At 42.2% G+C, this 20,567-nt stretch overlaps 1 protein-coding gene across 3 annotated transcripts in view; it reads right to left on the bottom strand.

The window, feature by feature from the left end:
* Positions 1-20,567, bottom strand: part of MAP1B (microtubule associated protein 1B) — a 74,768-nt gene that overhangs the window by 6,500 nt on the left and 47,701 nt on the right. Inside the window, exons 1-4 of one of the 3 annotated variants that reach the window (XM_056325411.1) lie at positions 19,026-19,172; positions 16,388-16,470; positions 12,236-12,376; positions 1,404-7,956 (exon numbers count right to left, since the gene is read on the bottom strand). In XM_056325411.1, the coding sequence (XP_056181386.1) occupies positions 1,404-7,956; positions 12,236-12,376; positions 16,388-16,470; positions 19,026-19,080 (6,832 nt within the window). In that variant the 5' untranslated portion in view covers positions 19,081-19,172. Of the gene's footprint in view, positions 1-1,403; positions 7,957-12,235; positions 12,377-16,387; positions 16,471-16,771; positions 17,086-19,025; positions 19,173-20,567 lie in introns of those variants that run through there. The other 2 variants (XM_056325412.1, XM_056325410.1) reach the window with 2 other exon arrangements.

Genomic DNA, 20,567 nt, shown 5'->3' with positions numbered 1-20,567 from the left:
CTATCCCCCCCCCCCCCCCCAAGCAGCCTTTGCTATGCACTGAATCATAGTGTGAACTGAAAATCAGGATTTGACCAGTTATTTTATCCAGATGATGATCATTTATGTTCTATTAGCCTTCTCATGTTGTTACAGAGGAAAAAGCTTAGTAAGCAGTTATCAGAGCAATACACTCCATTTAGGGTCACATACTGTAAGGCCAGCAAAGTCCATTACAGTTGTCTAGCATGTCCTGCTGTTCATCATAGGGTAATATGCCAAATAAGCATTGTGATACGATACGATTTCCTGAATTACAGAGTTTTTACTACTGGTTGTGTTACAAAATCTTTTATCATCTATCATCATAAAATCTCTGTGACATACCTTTCTGAATTGTGGATACCAACACTGGATAAAATATCACACATTGCCTTTTGTACTTCGATGTCATTATCAAATAGATCCTTGTCTTCTGCCCTGCCTGAGAGTTATGCTTTAAGGACAAAGAATCTTATCTAGAGCTAAAGTGCTGGAGAAATGTACAGCATGAGGAACTATACTGCTGCTTTGAAAGGCAGCCACTAACAGATATATGTAAATGATGGTGTAGCAAAGGAACAGTGGACCACTTGAAATGGGGAAGCTAGAGACAGTTGAATGCTGCTTTGTTTGTACTGAATCCTAGACCTGCTCCTTGCAAAAAGCTCTCAACAGAACATCAGTCCTGACAACAGCAAAATCAAAGTATCACCCAGACACTCTCTAACAAGATCTGCTAGAAACAAGAGATTAACACAATGGCTCCTTCGGTAATCTAATTCATATTTTATTACTACTTAGAATACACAACAGTCATTCAAAATGGCATTAACTTTCTGTACGTTTAGTCATCACTGACGGTTTTAAGACTTTAACTGGATTATGTGATGTACATACTTAGTTCACTTGAAGCGGTCTTATTACTGCTATACTTTATTAAAATACTCCTTTTAAAATTAATCCAGCAAATAAGAGCATCCAGTGGCTGACAATACCTTTACATCCCACATGATGTTAAGGGCATTGTGCCTACTTGTTTCTTAGACAGAATAAAGCAGTATACTTTGCTACTGATTTCACTTCACCTGCAAAAGTGGTACTTTTAATTCTGTTTGTTAATTAACAGCTTAGATAGCTAGTATTAAGTTATTTATATTTTATGTACTATCTGAGCAAACTGACACATCAAGTTTCTCAGATTAAGAAAGTTAAATTTGTGGGTTTCATGCATTTAAATTGGCCTTTACATGCTGGATTTATATTTAAAACTTGGACTTTGGGGATTTGCTACAAACCACATTCTCAGCTGATAAAAAGGCAAACTAACTTCACTGCAACAACTAAGAAAATCTCAACACTAGGGAAGTGCTATCTGTTTTTACCTGTAGTTGCTGTCTTTGCTGACTTGGATGTTGTATTTGCCGCATTCTTGGTGTCCTTATCTTTCTCTTCTGCTCGAGACTTTACTTCTGGACTAGAGATATTTTTGGTTGCCTTCTCCACAGACTCCTTCTTTTTTGGAGAAGCTGTTTTGGAAATTTTGTCTAAAGATTCTTTTATAGCTGGCTTTGGTGAAGCCACTTGTTTTGATTTACCATCACTCTTTTTAACAGGTGAAGATGACTTGGTCTTGGTACCCTGCTTCTTTGTCTTTGTCTTTTCTTTGAGGTCCTTCTTCAAAGCTTTACCTAAATTCTGATCAACCGGCAGAGCCTCTGGATCAACCATGGAAACATCAGGGTGCCTAGGGGAAGGGCTGCGATCTTGTATTGGGACAGGTGGTGGGTCAATGTGTTTGTAGGTAATTGTCTTGTCTGTCGGAATGGTTTCTGACTCATCTTCCGAGTCAATGTTAGCATCTGCAGTGATGGAAGGACATTCCTCGGTCTCCGGGGGAACATCCGAATCTGTCTGAGATGGGGCAGACTCGCTCACAGACGTGGGAGGGGTTTCATCACACTGCCGCCCTTGCTGCTTTCCCCCCGAGGGTGGCTGAGCTCCCCCAGACTGAGTTAATGGTTTCTCTGGATCTTGAGACTGTTCTTCAGTTGCAAACCACTCGAGGGGGTTTGGGTTGATAAATGAGGGTGAAAGTTCAGTTTTTGGATGTTTATATTCACAAGAGGACACAAGGCATAAGTCAACATCTTGATGGGATTCTGCTAACGATTTTCCTGGAGTGAAATGTGTGCTTGCTTCATAGGAATATCTAGCAGCTTCAGGTGACCTGGTGGCTCTCCCAGTTGTCTCAAATGAGTAATCTGTGGCTTCAGGCGAGCTGGAGGCCTTCCCAGTTGTCTCACAGGAATAAACCATGGCCTCTGGTGACATGGTGGCTCTCCCATTTGTCTCATAGCAGTAGCTAATGGCTTCTGGTGACTTAGTCGTTTTCCCTGTGGTCTCATAGGAGTAATCCATGGTATCGGGTGATCTGGTAGCTTTCCCAATTCTCTCATAGGAATAACCTGTGGCCTCAGGTGATTTGGTGGTTTTCCCCGTTGTCTCATAGGAATAATCTGTGGCCCCTGGTGACCTGGTGGTTTTCCCAGTCATCTCATAAGAATAATCCATGGCCCCTGGTGACCTGGCGGTTTTTCCTGTCACCTCATAAGAATAATCTGTGGCCTCAGATGACCTCATATTTTTTGCAATTATGTCATAGGAATAATCAGTGGCCTCAGGTGACCTAGTAGTTTTCCTGGTTGTCTCATAGGAGTAAGCCATAGCCTGAGGTGACCTAGTAGATTTTCCAGCTGCCTCATAGGAGTAGCTAATATCCTCTGGTGACCTAGTGGTTTTCTCTGTAGCCTCATAAGAATAACTAAGTTCTTCTGGTGACCTGCTGCTTTTCTCTGAATCTTCTTTTTCTGGGCTGAGTAAAGCTTCTGGACTGTACTTTGTTACGGGTTCCTGGTAACCAAATGCTTTGACAGAGGACACTTGTAGTGACCACAAAGGTGTTTGACTAGCTGATACCACTTCTGAGATTGCAGGAGATGAATCCGGAAAACTAGGATAGTTCAGAGGAGTAGATTCCCTTGGAGTAAATGGAGATAGGTCAGACTTTGGTGACAGCTTTTCTCCTAGGCTCTGCACCTTTTCTGAGGTAAAAGAAGAATGTAACGACATATCTCTGGGTGGAACAGCACCTGAAAAAGTTTCCTCTGGCAGTGGTGAACTCACCTGGGAAGGTGTATGAGCTGATGAAGTTGAGGATGAAGCTTCAATTTGAGAAACTGAAATAATTTCTGAAATATCTTTCTCCTGAGAGTAAGAAGACTGCTCCACAGGGGAAATCTTCTGCACAAAAGTAGGCTCCTGTATATCTGAAGGGCTATAATCTACTTCTGTTGGGCCATTTTCAGATATATGGTGCATACTAGTGCCTACAGTAGGATATTCTGGAGATTGCCTACTAAAGTCCATTGCTAAAGACTGCTCAGGGGACTCCTGACCAAATTCTCCGGACATAGTTGACTGCTCAGGAGATCTGTGATCATGCACCGGTGTTCTTGATTTTGCGGTTTTAGGTGAGAAATCTGGTGGAGAAATTGACATGGGCCTTGGGCACTCTTCCTTAGATGGAGACATTTCTGTTTCCTGAAAAGTTGTTGGTGTCTGTACAACAGACACGGAAAGGGAATCATCAACTTCAGTAGAGTGGGGAGACCCAACCTCAGCATGCAAGGAAGGAGATACATCATCAGTAGTTGGTTCTGGAAATGAACTAGTAGCAACAGATGCTGTAGAGACAGAAGCTACTCCTTCTATATGGGAATAGGTGTCCTCAGCTACAACCTCATCAACAGGAGTTGCAGACTTGTCAGAAACAGTGCCTTCAGAAATTGACATTTTGGCATCCTCTTTTAAAGAGCCAAATTGACTGATATCTATTTGAGTAGGTGAGAGATCACCTGCTAACTTCCGCTCATCCAAGACCAGTGAAGACTGGGAGCTGCTGGGTTCTGTATCTTCCATTTTCCTCTCTAGGCTGCAGCTATCCTTAATTACCATAAACTCCACGCTTTTTTCATCTTGTTTTTCTTGGAAAATGCCCCCAGAGCTAGCTTCAGAAGCTGGGCTCATCTGAACAGGTGATTTTTCTTTTTCAGGTTTCCCTTGAGAAGAACTTCCATAATCTCTGGTGGGAGACTTCAAATCAGCACTCAAAAATGTATCATAAGTGGTCTCTGAACCTATCAGTGGTGGACTCCGTAGAGGTGAGAGAACCTTTTCAATAGGAGATTCTGAATCTGGCACAGGCTCATCCATAGGGCTTATTCTGGGTTTTGCAGACTTATCTTTGACTTCACTGAATTCAAAGCTAACAGGAGCGTCTGTTGACTTTTCACTGGTTTCAGAGGGAAGCTGGCTGGACTTTTCATCAGTGGGAGACTGATAATAAGGTGTGTGGCCAGCACTTCCAGCAGCAGACTGTGAGGGAGATGCTACTTCTAACGTTTTATCTTCAGGGCTTGCACAGTGCTCTTCAGCAACTTCTTGATGTACAACAGGCAACGCAGCAACAGGGACAGGCTCAGGCAAGACCTTGATCTCATTGGGAGTGAGTGAAAAGTTCACACTGCGTTCACTCAGTGGTGTTCTGGCAACAGGTGATGGAGGGGACAAACTGTCAGCTGGACTCTTGGTTGGACTACGTTTTCCAGCAACATCTTCTTGATAGGATTCTTTGATTTCTAATTTGGCAGTGCCTTGGACTTCACTTTCTTTTTGCCGGTATACATCATGGAATACAGATTTGCAGAATTTGTCTTCCTCTAATGAAGAGGGTGGTGAGATGGTGGAAGCTGAGGCATTGTAGTCTTTACCTTCTGTGGCCTCTGTTTTGGATCCTTCAGATAATCCATTAAAAGCATCTGGAAGTGGAGAAAGTTTAGGCCTGCCAAACTCTTGAGAGTACAGTGATGTCTCGTACTTGGTAATGTTCACATACTCTTGAGAGGGTGACTCACTTTCCTCATTGTTAGTTTCATCACTCATGACATCCCGGGGTGTCGACATTTCATCCATTGGAGTTGGTTCACTGGATATTTCAATGGTAGACTGTGTGTAACCTGAAGTAGCAGTGAATTCCTCAGGCTGATCCTCTCTATTTTCTTCATCAGAAACAGTGGCTTCACTTTCTGAACCACCAGGTAATGTCTCATCATGGATAGAAGAGGCTGGTTCAATTGCTGGAGACTGAGGCTCTGAGCATTTTGTTGGTGTAATTATAAGTAGGCCATATTTATCTTCAACTTCACCAGCTTCAGCAGCTTTGTCTACCACAGCCATCACATAATCTTCTTCAGCTTCTATTTTTTCAGTTTCTTCTTCATCTCTGATGTCTTCTGCTTTGTCTTCCTCATCTTCTTCAGTCTCTTCCATTTCTGCCTTTTCTATTGCTTCTTCCCTGTCTTCCTCAGCCCGTTCATCTGATGCCTCATAATCTGCCTTTTCAACATACTTTTCACCTTTGATGTTAACATCTGCTTCAGCCATTATTTCTTCTGAGCTCTCTTCAGTTTTTCTTGGTTCCTCCATATAAGGTTTTGTGATGTCCAGTGGTGTCTTTTCTTCATTTTCACCTCGTTCTTCAGCTTCTTCCGTCTCTGCCTTTTCCTCATAATCTCCTGCTTCAGACGATTCTTCCAAGCCAGTTCCCTCATCTTCAAATTTTTCATTGTCATCAACCCTGTGCTTTTCCACAGGTTCCAATTCTTCAGGTGACTGTTCACATTCACCCTCAGCCTCTGTGGTAGTTATGCCTTCATCAGAGGACTCAGCAGGTCCTTCATCTAATTTTTCTCTTTGTGCTTCAAGGGCCTCTTTTTGCACCGTGCCAGTGAGTTTCAGTTCATCCTCTATAAGTGCAACCTGAGGTTTTGTTTCTTCTGTTGTTTCTACTTCTTCAGCTTTTAATTCCTCAAAATCCTTTGTTAAATCCTCTGGTGAAGACATAAGGGATCTCTCTGCTTCAAGTTCGCTCCCATGGGCTGCAATTTCTGCAGCTGCTACAGCTGCTACAGTTGTGGCAGCAACTCCAACTGCTGCAAGGGCAGCTTGTGCTCCACTGACTTTGATCTCCTTCTTCACAGTCTTAACTTTTCCTTTTTCCTTTGGCTTTCCAGCAGGTACTGCTTCTTTTTTAGCAGGTTCCTCTTTCTTTTGTGGTTTAGGCTTTGCTGCTGGCTTTTTGGCTTCAGTGGAAAGAGCAGGTGTCTTCTTTGTTTCTTTAGGAACCTTTTTGATGTCCTTTTTGGCTTCTTTTTCTTCCTTCTTAATTTCCTTTGTCTCTTCTTTTTTAGCTTCCTTTTTAGCTTCCTTTGGTGGAGTTTCTTTCTTTACTTCCTTCTTAGTCTCCTTCTTCTCTTCCTTTTTCACCTCTTTTTTAACTTCTTTCTTGATCTCTTCTTTTTTGGGTTTTTCCTCTTTTTTGATGGCTGTTTTCTCCTCTTTTTTAGAAATATCTTTCTTTGGTTTTTCTCTTTCCTCCTTCTTTTCTTCATGTTTTGCTTTGCTTTCCTTTTTCACTGACTTATCTTTTGATCCTTTTGGTTTTACATCTGTAGCTTGTTTTTCAGGAATTTCATATTTTAATATTTGTTCTTCTTTACTTGTTATATCTTTTTCCACCACTGTAGGTTTAGTCTCCACTTTTGCTGGTTTCTCTTTTTTAACTGTAACTTTTTCTTTGCTTTCCAGCTTCTGAGGCTTTTCTGGTGCCGGACTGGGCTTTGCAGGCTCTGGTGTTTCTTCTTTAGATTCTTTTCTGACAGGCTTGCTTGGTGGTGTCTTTGCAGCAGGCTTGAGACTCTCCTTGCTATCTGCTCGCTGTTTCAGCTTCGCTTGTTTCACAGCTGGACTAGCGATGTTGCCGGTTAGGTCTTTTTGTGTAACCATCGGCTGTTTAAGGAAGTCTAAGTGTTTGAGTTTTTCTAGTCCTTCTAGAATATTATATTGGGTGCTGTTTCCAGGAAACAGAACTCGGATTATTTTTTCTGCAGGATTAGCTGGATGCCACACAATCAGGCATGAGACAGAGGTGAAGTAGGATAATGGAATGTCTAGTTCTTGGCCATTTGGTAGCAGGAATTCAGCTTTATCTTTGTTAGTACCACTCCACTGCTGCATAAAATATTGCATCTCTTTGCTGCTTTTGACAGGATTAAGCACATACATCTCAAGTTTGCCAACACCCATTTTCTCAAATAAAACAATGGGGTCAATGGTATTTCCCACATTTCTGAAAAGAGGTTCTGGTTTCATAGACAATTTATTTAAATACTGGAGAGTTAAACAAGCTTCTTCTACACTCCTTTTCACCCTAAAGTTAGGATCCAGGTTCTTCAGGTTCTCAGGTACATTAAGGAATACAACTCCCAAATCAGGTGAGATCAGATTCTTCATCCAGTCACTGTTGGTGGTAGACCCTTGAGACTGTTCCTCTTCTAGTTCAGCTATCTTTCGCTGAAGCATGCTATTGACTCCTGGCAGGTTGTCATCTCCAATGTGAGTGAGCAGAATGGAATCTACCCTGTCCAAGTGCCGGATAAGCTTCCAAAAGCAGGATTTTCTTTCCGATCCTCCATTAATAAGCATGTTGAATCCATTCACGGCAAACAATGCAGAGTCCCCTCTTCCCCCTGGGAAAATGTAACAGCAGGGTTTGGAGAGCTTCAAGAAGCCTCCTGAGATTGGAGGTTCCAAAATGTCAAAAGGTGATGGCACTTCCACTGATTCTGACAGATACTCTGTGAATTCAGAGAGTCCTTCCATTTCAGGCAATATGGAAGCTGAGTTAAGTTTAATGTTAATAAAGTCTTGAAGGTTGTGTCTGTCAAGGTTGGAATTTTTCCAGTCCCCTTCCTCCGGACAGAAGAGGGTTAGGCTGGCTTTGTTGGCAGGGTGTGTGGTGCTCAATAATTCACCAATCTAGGGTTGTAAAACAAAAACACAAGAAGATGCATGTAAATTCATTTTTTAATGATGATTTAGGTCAGACCATAATATTTACTGATTACAGATAAAACATTTTCATTTGCTTCTGCACTGGTGACTGCCTGTCCTAGAAGCTACAGGAATCTGTTACCACAATCAGTTTACTACTGTATTTTTTTAAAAGAAGGACATTTTCCTGGTTCTATTGCGACAGTACCCAGAGGTTCCCTCTTCTCTCCTCCACCCTTTCTAGATGGATGGTACAAGCTTTTATAATTAGAGGGTATGAGGACTATGAAGCTAATGCTGCCACTATCTCTACCATTGGCTCATGAGCCTCCCTGCTGCCACAGTCCATCCAGAAGAGCCAGTCAAATATCTAAGGGACAAAGCACATCCTCCTAACAGGCAGAGAGTAACTGCAACTCAAAGGAGGCCAGCACCCTCTCACGGGCAGCCACCTTCCTCACCCCTTCTCTCACGGGATGTATTCCACCACACCATTATTACTGCAGTCCTTCCTGAAGGCTGGCTCCTGAAAAGCCAGCAGTGCTCCCTCATCAGCACGACTGACTGCAGGAGAGTTTTCCAGAACACTAAGAAATGAGTTATTGTTTTAGAAATGCAAACAGCGACAAGTTTTGTATTTCTGAGATTATGGGCTGAAGAAAGAACCAGAAAAAAAGTGTTAGGGTTAAAAATGATCTTGTCATTATTTTGACTTTAAACTCATGGACCACAGAAGCTGAAATCTAGAACAACTCCATTAATTTTAACAGTATTTTATAACATGCTTGTACCAAAACCAACTGCTAAAATAAAGGCTCAGAAAATAAGTTCTATGCCATCATATGAAGAGCTGTTGCTCTGTTCCAGTCTGAACTGAAAAACAGTATTTGATGGTCCCAGATCAGTAGAAAAACAAACATGAAAAGTTATGACATATTTTAAAGCTTGGGCAGTTCCATAGATACTTTGACATTTTGTTTTACTGACAATTAGGTTTAATGTACTCCCTTCCTGTTCTATTTGTTCTTAACAACAAGACCACGAAATTATGTAAACTACTTCCTTGAAGAAGTAATTAAGACATAAAACACCAGTGCAAAATATGCCAGCTCATCATCGTGCAAAATACCACAACTTTCCTTGCAAAGACTCAATTGTCAGTTCAAGATGTAAGAATAGGTTCCATAAAGATGATACAGATTATGCTACAGCTGAATAATTGGGAAGTCTTGGACTACAAGATGAATCAGCAGAAGAAATTAGTATATAAAAAAATTAATTATGTTTGATCATATTAGATCCCTTTGGGCCTCCATGTGTGTATGTCTAACTTCCTTTCTTGGTGTTAATTTATTTTCAGCATTTACCAAAAGTAAAACTCAACAAAGATGCAGTGGCTGTTATCCAAAGAAAAATAATCCAAGCAATACCTAAATAAAGCAGAAAATAAATACTTTCTATCTTCCTTTGTCAGCCTTACTTCGAATCCAAACCATTTGACAGGACTATAAATAAATCTCACCCATTTGTCAGACATGGCTTTGTTTGAAAAGGAGCAAAGGAAAAAACAAAGCAAGACAAAACAAAAGGAGAAAAGGATGAAAAGAATGAAAGACGAGAACAGGAGAAATGTTCCTGCTGTTTATTGCAGAAATAAGAAAAGAGGGCAGCAGAGACCACAGCTCTGAAATGAATTTAGGACTCCTTATGCTATGTCTCTGATCAGGGTTGAAAACGCTTTATTAGGGACAGACAAAAATTGTAAAAGATTACTTCCTCTGGATGAATAAATCCAAGTCTGTTGCACACGTAAGGAGATAACTTGAGTACAGACTGTTTCTAATGTAGGGCCAATTTTCTGGCTAGATAAAAAACATCATATGGTAATACACTGGGCTAGTGAATATACCGGGTCAAGGTTTGGGGTTAGTCCTCTCCAGTTTATATTGCAACTATTTGGATTTCTGCTTCGTATTCCTAAGTTCTAACATTCTTTTCCCCTAAAAGTGGGCACACACAATGCAGACAGTTTAAGCCACTGGTAATGCAGGCCAATGAAAAGTTGGAGAAAAATTATACCAGACACAGATCATATCTATGAGGAGTAGCAAGTTCAGGAATGCCCCAGAAAAGGTCTCAACAGATTTGCTTTTCAAATGATGACACCAAGGGTATCAACGGGTCTACTGCTTATGCTCTTTGATAAGGCAAGAGATGTAACCACTCCTTCTTTTCCCTGGATTCAAAGTCAGTCTGGGAGCAAAGACATGTATCCGTGAGCCTGATCGTCTTTTCAAGCACAGAGAGACATCTGTTGAGGAATCCTCGTTTTAAAGGTGTCGCAGCTCATGAAGGTCAACAGCAAATTGGCTGCTCAGAGAAAACACAAGACTGTTTCCTACCCTGGACCGCAAAAGTAAAAAGAAAGGTTTTTCTATGCTAGCTGCTGTTGCAGAGGCAGTGGAATGGGACATCTTCATTCTTCTGACATGGGAGGAGTAGAGAACACCACTTCTAGGCATTGCCTGCAGGAGGTTCTGCATGCCAGAGATGGATTTCTGAATCAGACTTCATAAGACCATCCCCCAAAGGGTATTTACTTATTTGTAAGCATAATCCTTGACCTCATTTGAGGTTTGGTCCAGTGAAGTATAAATGGGCAGAGGCCAGAAACACCAACTCTACACAGCGCTCATCAAACCTTACATGCTTATAGAATCGTAGATTCATTTAGGTTGGAAAAGACCCTTAAGATCATTGAGTCCAACTGTAAACCTAACCCTGCCAAGACCACCAGGGTCAGGACAGCACAGAAATTCTTCTGATCTCTACTTAGAAAATGACTAACCACATTTTTCTAGCCCTTTCTCCTAACATTTTGTAGACCACCTAAAAATTTCCTGGTAATGGGACCCTTTAAAAAATGATGTTGCATATGCAGACTGCAGTATGGCAGGCAAATGCAATCGTTCCTTGTTTCTGTGAAATCTTGTAGAAGCCATGAGAGTCCACAGCTTCAGAAATAATAAGCTGGAAGCCAACACCTTCTATGAGCCATGCCGGCTGGCCGGTCAGCCTGCTGCCAGCTGCAAAGGTGAGCCAAGTGAGCCTTACTCAGCCCACGGCAGTATGCCCTGCACCCTCCACTGCGGCAAACCCTCCACAGCTGTAACCTATGGCCAACCAACAGCCTTCTGCTTTCCAGCCAACGATTTCACTTCCTAACAGTAATGGCAGGATTTGCCCTTAGTTTTGCATGTAGTCATAAAGTAATTATGTGTCACTAATTGGCCACAGACGCAAGGAGCTTGGGTTTGCAATTTCATAGAAAAGTAACTCTGCAAACTGCCAGTGAGTTTTAGGTGTTATGCGTGTTTCAGAGAGCAGGAATCCAGCTCTTTCCCCAACCTACAACCATATGCTGAACAAAGAGGCTTTGAGAATAGGATCAAATGGATACAATAAGATAGCACTGGAGCTCTGGCAAACTTTGCTTTTTCAGCACTGAACTTTCAAATCTCACTCCACTGACATGCTCCTAATTAATTTTGGAAACTAAATTCCTAGGGATGCAGCCATACAGTTTATTTAAATATATACTTTACACAGCAGCCAAATTAATTATGACAGCTTGTTTACTATGGGTTCCTGCCCTATGGGAACTTTCAGACACAGTACATTAAGCAAGAAAGCAAAATAACAAGTCATGAAACAAAATGGCATTAAATACTGGTATATTTCATACTTATCTTACTGGTATGTAAAAATCACAAGATTTACAGATTTCACTGGCCAAATTTTAAACATTACTACAAAGAAGCCAAACAGGCAAGTGGTGCAAAAAACTACAGTTATTCCAACGGACAGCCTCTGTTTTATTTAATGTCACCTATTACTTTGGTGCCACCAGCCAAGAATCTGGTGTCAAGTTCAGTTTGACCGCTTTGTATGTGCACCTTAGATAAACATGTATCTTTTAAACACAGCACTATCTCCTTCCATTGTCAAAAGGTTCCTTGATTTTCTGTTTCTGGAAATTACAATTTAATTCCCCACATTTAAAATTAATTCTGTTATTAAGCAATTTACATCAAATCTGAAGTATATTAGAGAAATGTTTTGAAAGAAAGACTATAATGAAGAGTAAAGAGCATCAGCATTAGGCTGTCGATGCTAACTCTGACAACACATTGGGCCACTCTTAGTCTTCTAGAAACCTCTGCCATCACATGACAATATATGGAAGACACTTTTCTGAACATACCTCTTGATCTGTGAAGATCTCAATGAAGTTCTGGAAGGAGAAGGACCCTGACTGAAGAATGAGTTCTCCTGTGTTTTCAAAGCACTGTCCAGTTAGTACAAGGAGCTTGTGTCTTGCAGCGTCTGTGATCATTAAGCGCACCTAGAGTGAAGGAGAGAAATACATCAATAATGGGAGTTACCATGTGTTTCTATATTCCACTGAGAATGTGCAATTTATGTCTCCTAATTTAAAACATATTTTGCACCAGAGTCTCCCAGGGCTGTTGAAAAATTACCAAATTACAGTGCTGTTTACAAAAGACAATGAGAAAGGTGCAAAAGAGAAAAAAGAAGGGACAAGAAGCAATTAGTGAGAACGTCTGATGAATAAACTAAGCTAATAACACGTTAAAAAAGAGCAAGGAGCAGAACAGAACAAAATCTGAATGAAAAAATAGTATTTTCAATGAACAAATACATTCCCTGTGTAACTCTTGGTGAATTTTAATAGCATTGTATTAGGGCAGCCTTGGTAGACTGTGTCCCACATAAATGAAGGACAACTGCATGTGTTAGACTCAGGTTTTGGGAGGCTGCTTTTCTTTTCCCAGGGTACAGTTGAGAAAAGTCATTGAAAAGTAACAGCCACAAATCACACATAAAAGTGTCATATTTAGTCTGTCATTCTGCTGTAACCTGAATCATCTAGAAAGTCAAGGGAAAATTCTGCTTCACCATAATGATAAACTTGAGCTTCAAGCACTCAGGTACAGTCACACACACTATTGATATCTCATTATGTCACTATGGACATTAAGTTTTTAAAATGTGCCAATGCAAGACCTATTTCAATATACAGTAGTAAATTAAGTGGATGCCTGATGGCAGAAATGAGCTTGCTACGGAAAAATAACCTGCATTTTTAAATAACTCTTAACTATTTTCAAGTAGATGCTCCTTACTTTACTTGACCCTTACTACATTACTAATAATTCCTGTTTCCCCGCCTAGGGGAAGATTTATTTGCATACTAAGAAAAATCCATGTATTCAGTATAATCCTGTTGGCTGAATTAAACTTAAGAACAAAACTAAACAAAACCTGTGTAAGATTCTGTACAGTTGAGTAAATTTTTCGCAAATACTTCAAAAGTCTTGTCCAACACTGAAAAATCAATTCATCAGCCTATGGTAAGGTATGAATTTCAAGTGCACTAATTCCTCTGTTTAAGGAGGAATTCAGTTAAACCAGAATAGTGATTCCAGAACAAGGCTATCCACGTATCAAACTAACTGAGCGGAGTCCATCTGGAACAGCTCCACATGATATTGCATCCAAGCTCCATCTCCATGGAGATGACATAATCAGCTCTCCTAGCAAGCTATTCTTTCAAATTTTTATATTGATTGTTAAGCAATCAGTCACTCTAAGTAATTCCCACACACATCAGGGAGGCTGAGCAGGAAGACTTGACCTGAATCTCTAGTGAATAACTCGCATTTTCAGTACAAGTAGAAAAGAGGCATTGAAAAGTATGTACCTGAAAGAAGATCCCAACTCTACATTTTCATTGTTATTTTATTAAATAAGTGACCCTGATACTAAGCACCCGAAAGTTCCTTTAATTAAACACAGGACTAATGCTCGCTGGTCGCTAATTGCACTAAATAATTCTAAATTCAGCAATGTCCTTGCTGGATCAAGTGTATCTATTTCTGCTTCAGACAAAAATACAGATAAATGCAGCCGACTGTCCTGATGTGTGGTGTTCAAATCTTGTCTGTTCTAGCTGTATTAAAACCATAAAAGAACTGGCTTCCTCATGTATATTTTTTTCTTGTTGCTGGCAGCAGTGCTGGACAGTCTGCCAAATTATGTGTAAACTCACCAGGTTTTCCAACCGCAGAATTATTCCCTGACTTGTGAATCACTGATACGTGACTATTAATTGATGATGAAATATGTTCTGCAGAGCTAGCAAACTATGGCAGGCAAAAAAGTAAACAAACACTTGCAGACTACAGCATGTAATTTATGCTATACACAGAAGACCAAGAGACACATAAATTCTGTGTCTGGGTATAACAAAGGCTTCCTGAAGGACGACCAGAAATTTGTCTCCTGACTTCAAGACCACACCACTTCAGAAGAAATACTGCAAGGTGGTGATTGTGTTCCAGTTTACGCTTGTCTGATGTTCCAAACTGTCTGAAGGAAGTGAACAGCAAAATGCAGCCTCAGTCAAAACAGAGGAAAGACGGAGTGTGAATGGAGACAGAAGCATCAGCCGATCAGCAGTTTCTCAGACTTAAAGTACAGCTGCAGGAGATGGGAGCAACAGAGTCGGTCTTCTTAAGAAGGCAGTAACTGTTCATGGGGGTTTCAGAAACTTGTTTTCTTTGGGAAACTACAGTCTCACTCCCTTTAGGCCTCTCTCTTTTGGGAGGTGTTTTGGCATTTGACAGAACAAGACAGGAGCTTTGGGCAGAACCATGCTGCTCTGTGGCTACTACCAGCCGCATTACCAGGAATTTCTTAAAGCATCATTTTTCTTTGTTTTTCCTGAACAGAGAGATTCAAGTTTCTCTACTGGTGAAGTCAGAGCTCCATGGTATATATGTCATGGTCTCCCCAGATGCAACGTGAAGATCTCCTGATACATGAAGAGAAGCATTCTATTTGCCATAATGGGTAAATCACATATATTCCAACCTCCAGTTTAATTCTCCAGCCTCATTCTTACTGTCTTTTTCTGGCTTCTGTTCAGTCAGTCTTGCTTAGCCAGCCAAGGTAAATCTCAGCTTGTAACCTCTGGCTGTGACCAGCTTGGCAAGACGAAAGCGAAGAAAAGATTGTCCCCCACATCCAGCAAGAGGAAATTAACAATAACCTAGCCAAACATCTTCCGGAGCCAAAGGAGTAAAGCCAGGGTTCAGAAGTCATCGATGGGCCCCAGACCGTGTTCTTCCATGAGGTCATCCACCAAAGGTATGGCAAGCAACAGCGACAGAAACGGCATTTCCACACTCTTGGCAGTTCCTTCAGCTCTTCCTCCCCTCCACACTCACACACATTACAGCTTTTTGCTCTGAATGCCTGAGCGTATTAAGAGCTGTTACCCAGCTGTCCCTTTTCCTTACCAAGTAACTCCAAGGCCTTGTAAGAGATTTTCACACATTTTTTTTAGTGAATGAGCTGTTGTTAACTAAAGTGACTGACTTACTTAAACTGCTACAACTTCAGAAATGTCATTTGTTTCAGAGTCCTTCCTCCTGTTTGTGTTTAATGTCATTCAAGGCTGGCAACAAAACAGATGTGTCACTATGTACTGCAAGCACAGCCACTTCACTTCCCAGTACCAGAATATTTATTCTGAATATATTATTCAGACTATATATTCAGAATATAATAAAATACACTTCACTTCCCATAGTACCAGAAATGGTACTATGTCAGTGCTTCTCAGCACAGGCTAGTAATGCAATTATCCCTATTTTTTAAACCTTCAGTCTTACTAGCTAAATTTGGCAATTTTGTGTTTGAGCTACTTGCTCAGTTCTGTGACGCTGCTCCAGCAAGTCCATGAGGAATTGGTAGTCCTCTGCTGGGACACTCTCCAGAGCCCATTGATCATGTCACATGCCTTTTGAAGGCCAGATAGATCAACCTAGAGTCACCACCACAAGCTGACAATTCCTCTCAAAGAGATAAATTTGTCTCAGGGCACCTTCAGGCACTTTCTTCATGTGTAAAATAGGCATCCAGAGCTACCAAACAATGGTGGAGCAGAAGAAAAGCAGATGCAGTTTAAGCACGATTGCCTCCATTTCATCAAGAAGGAACCTGGAGCACTATGAGGAAAGGAGTGCTGGCATCAGAGGTGTGTTTCTGTCCCATGCCTCTGATGTTTTACTAGGGTTCTGGGAAACCCGGGAGAAAATCAAGGTATGCCTGATGTTTTTAACAATATTTGCTCCTAACATGTCTTTTCACCCTTAGTTAGGACCTGCTTTTAGTCTGCCAAGACTGCGAAAGACAGTGTTGGCGTTTGTCAATCACTAAGCTCAAAGGCAGTAACTGATGTTCAGCTATCACCTCAACTACATCTGCTTCACTGCTCTCATCCTCTCCGCTTAATGAAGCTTTTATGACACATTCATTGCTGATTTACCTCAGTACTAACTGCTTCATCTGAGGGATTGATCAGGACCACAGTTTCCAAGACATCACTTCTGTGGTGGAGAATCTTCTGACCTGCAAGCACAGAGAGAAAAAGAAAAAAAAAAGAAAGAAATTAAATTAGATCAGTATGGTTTAAACCCACACTTTCCATGAGCTTGTTGCACGTCCTACCGTGCAACAGCTCTGTGGTCACCCAGCACAGTGCACATCTGCCACAGCAACTGCTATGCTGCTCATCTCTTCAGAGGCACCCATAGCATGTGGTCCTGCGGGCCAGAAACACTGCTCTGGAAAATTCAAGGTAATGAAACAAACAGGTAACAGCACCAGGTCCTGTTCCTTCCCCTTTGCCAGAGGAGTCCATGTAACTCACCTTGGTCTCACAGAGCTGGTGTGAATCAGGGACTGGATTAACGATCACCAGCTGAACATCTGGGCCTGTATTTTCATGGATGTATCTACACCAGATACAGCTGAGATTACACACTTCTATAACATGCCCAGGTAGTTTTAAATTAATAGTTCCTCTTCCAAGAACTATTAGCAGCTTAGCTGCAGCAGCAGGAAAGTCAACACAGGCTGCAAACTTTCCCTGCAAGAAAAAAGTGAATACTTGCGCTGTATGCTGGTGGCTAGTAAGCATGATTAGTGAGACAAGCAAAGGAGCTCAGGGGTGTCCCTCTGGCCTACCACCACCAGCACTGTCCCACCACGTATGGCACGTCATGTACCATGGGAGTGCTCCACGCTGGGCTGCACGCCATGCACACACTGAGTCCCTGGCAGCACCAGACAAACCAGCCAGGTCTCCGGCCCCACCAGATGAATCGAGTGAAAGCTGGGACCCACCCTGCCAAAACTCCCCTTTCAGCCTTCTGCTAATATTGATTAATGTCACAGATGACACTGTGAGAAACTCCCTATGGGGATGGTCGGACACACGCCCACGTGCACTGCCCTGCTTCATCTTCCTCCTGCTTACAAAAGCCATGGCGAGCAACGCTGGGCAACCAGAGTGAATGGGCATACAAATACCAGCCAGATCCTGAAAGAACGTCTGGGCAAGTCTGGAGCAGCCTCGCAGACCACTGGCCTTCACGCTTAGTGAGTCAGTACCTGTATTCAATAGTGATTTTCATCTGACTGGGAGTGGATGCCAGGGAAACACAACAGGACTCTTGACATATTTTTTTTGTTATGTTAATTAGCAAGTTCTTATCAAGGTCTCTTTCTGTAAGAACTTGCAGTGAGCTTAATTAGCAGCCGTACTGTCATTCAGAAATCCAGTCTGGTAATTAGTTCCAAAAAAACCACCAACCAAACCAGAAGACCAGTCCCTTCCAAGCAAACCGCTCTGTGTAATATTAATCCATTAAAATAATTAATTGCGCTTAAAAGGGTGTACGAGGGATTCAGGACAAGTCACCTATTTGCCTGCTCAGAAAAACTACCCTGTAAAGAGAAGCAAAAAACCGAGCTGGGACACGCCGAAGGGAGCCCGGCTGCGGCGGGCAGCCTGGGAGGGCGGCCAGCCTTGGGGGGTGGGCAGCCTGGGGGGAGGGTGGGCAGCCTTCTGGGGGGATGGGCAGCCGTGCGGGGGGGGGGGGGGGGGGGATGGGCAGCCTGGGGGAGGGGCGGGCAGCTTCCCCCTCCGCCCCGCCTGCGCCAGCGGTGCCGCCCTGCTCCTGCTCCTGCTCCTGCTCCTGCTCCTGCTCCTGCTCCTGCTCGTCCTCGCCCTGCCTGGCCGCCTCTGCCCGCCTGCTCCTCGCCCACCGGGCTTCCAACCTGCTGTCCTCCGCTGTTGCTCGGGGGAAGCTCTGCATTTATAAGCCTGAGAGCTTACAATCAAATGACATAGTGAAGAAGGAAAAAACTTCAGTGTTCTCATGTAAAATGTGAGACGGGGGTGTAGTTTACTCTCTGTGCATGACAGTGCCTAGAGACTTGTGGATACTGGTCTGGTTTGTTTGAAGAAACCTAGTTTTCTTAACATACATCTTTTTTTGCTATGTTTCCTTGAAAGGAGGAGACAGACTGTGTATTACGAAAAGAGAGGAGGGCAACTCTCTCTGCAGCATCGTTCTGGTATTACGCTTTGTAATTCAATTTATTTTTATAGCTCTACTTGCCTAACAGGAATGCATATATAAAGCTATATTCAATTCAACGTCCAGATGGCTGTGTTACTACAGACACCTTCAGAAGGTGCTCAGTGATCTGATACTTAAGTTATTCTGCAGAGTTCCTTCAAATTAAAGATTAGACACAGTTTATTGAATCTTGTCTTTACTGTTGTTAAGTAAACAAACTGCCACCCTTTAGTTGCCACAGAAATTTGTCACTTAATAGTTGGTGATACAGAGCACACACTTTGTTCAGGCCAGAATTTATAAGTATTTATAAGCCTTACAAATGATTAGGCATTAACATATTTAAACACAGGTAGAAAAGAAATGCATTTAGCCACATGCAAAGTTAGACAATGATGCATAGTGTCCACCTGAGTCAAAACACCCACTCTGGACTTAACCGAAGCTACTCCGAGTTAAGCATCTGTGTAGCTGGGAGGGATTTGGCATGAGGAGTCACAGCTCCTATGACCAGCAGTGACAACGGTGGTTACTTACATCCTGCGCTCCCATGGGCCAGACACCACAGGTCCCAGTGGTTGCATGGTGTCATGCAGCTTGAGACTGATTTCCAGAGGCAAGCGTAGAGGTCTGCACCATGTACACCATGGTGCCTGTTCAGAGCTGCATGCGTGACTGCCTCATCCTTCCAACTCCTCAGCATCAACATGTGTTACTGCTTATCATACAGGGTGGGGACCCAGCACTGGCAGGGTGTGAGTCACCACCAGGGCTCCCATCCCACTGTAAAATGTGGGAAGTTTGTGTCTGCTTGCTGATATCAGTAAGAAGGTCCTGTAACACTGCTTGAAAAATAAAAAATTATGTCCTTTAAAAAACTATTTACAGTTTTGTAAGAGAAACACAGGCTTACTGGCCAGATTGATACCTTGAGATGCTCAGCTAGAGTGAAGGAAAGTCTCCCACAGGAACAGTTTTATCAAACAGAAATGAATTAACACAGTGTGGGAACAGAAAGCAGCAACAGCGTTTCACAAACTAGCGAGAGACTGCCACTTACTAAGCTACTGATGAAGTGGGAGAACCTGAGACTCACTGAATCGGAGAAGATCTCAGGTTGCTTTAAATTAACTCTACTGGATACTTGCAGCCCTACTCTACACATTTGACAGAACATTTCTGTGATGTGTCAGAGGGAGAAAGGAAGAAACTTCCAGGTTGCACAGAAGTGGTTGAGTGGATAGATTTTACCTGCTTATAGTTTCTGGAAAGCAAGTCGAAGTCCTATCTAAAGGCTTTAAAAAATAAATATTCATTGTGTTTGGAATAAATATATATTTTTTTTAATTTATTGACTCATCCTTGATTTCATTAAGTAAAGCTTCAAATTAAAACCAGACACAAATAGAGTCTTGGCAGCTGTTTGATTCAGAACCAGAACAGAAAGGAGAAGTCAACAACATGCAACATTTGCTTAAAGGGCAATTTCCACATGCAGCATCCCAGTTCCTATTGCCATAGGATCCCATTGCTCCCTTACGCAGCCAAATACCAATGGCATTTATAGTACGATTAATGAGATGGAGATGGTGTCAATAACATTTCCTAGAAGTGACTGAACAGATTTCCTAATTTACACAGTTCACCTCTTCAGACCAATCAAGCAGCTCGATCATAAGGCCCACTTTTAACAGTTATTACATTAAATTTGTGCAAACACAAAATGTATATGAAGGGCATGGGAAAGGAAGGAAGCCAGGAAGCCCTTCTTCAAGTGTTGTTTAACCAGGGATCACTACCGATACACTTCTCACTTGGCATGCCTGTGCAGCACCACCCCCGTGAGTGTGCACGCTGTAGGCAACATGGTACTCAAAAGAGGGGTTCCCATCAGCCCTCCCCACCACCCCAGATGGACACCATTGCTCACTTGCTCCCCGTCAATGCCATTCCTGCAGAAAATAAACACAGCAGAAGCAAGCAAATCTTTTCCTGTGATGATTCTTGGCAGAAAGGGTAAAGGGAGAATATGGTTTCCCTGAAGATGATGTTTGACACCTGAGCTGGCATTCAAACACA

The sequence above is a fragment of the Falco biarmicus genome, chromosome Z (genome assembly GCF_023638135.1).
Source record: "Falco biarmicus isolate bFalBia1 chromosome Z, bFalBia1.pri, whole genome shotgun sequence".
Taxonomy (NCBI): domain Eukaryota; kingdom Metazoa; phylum Chordata; class Aves; order Falconiformes; family Falconidae; genus Falco; species Falco biarmicus.
This window is presented reverse-complemented; position numbering and strand designations above follow the sequence as displayed.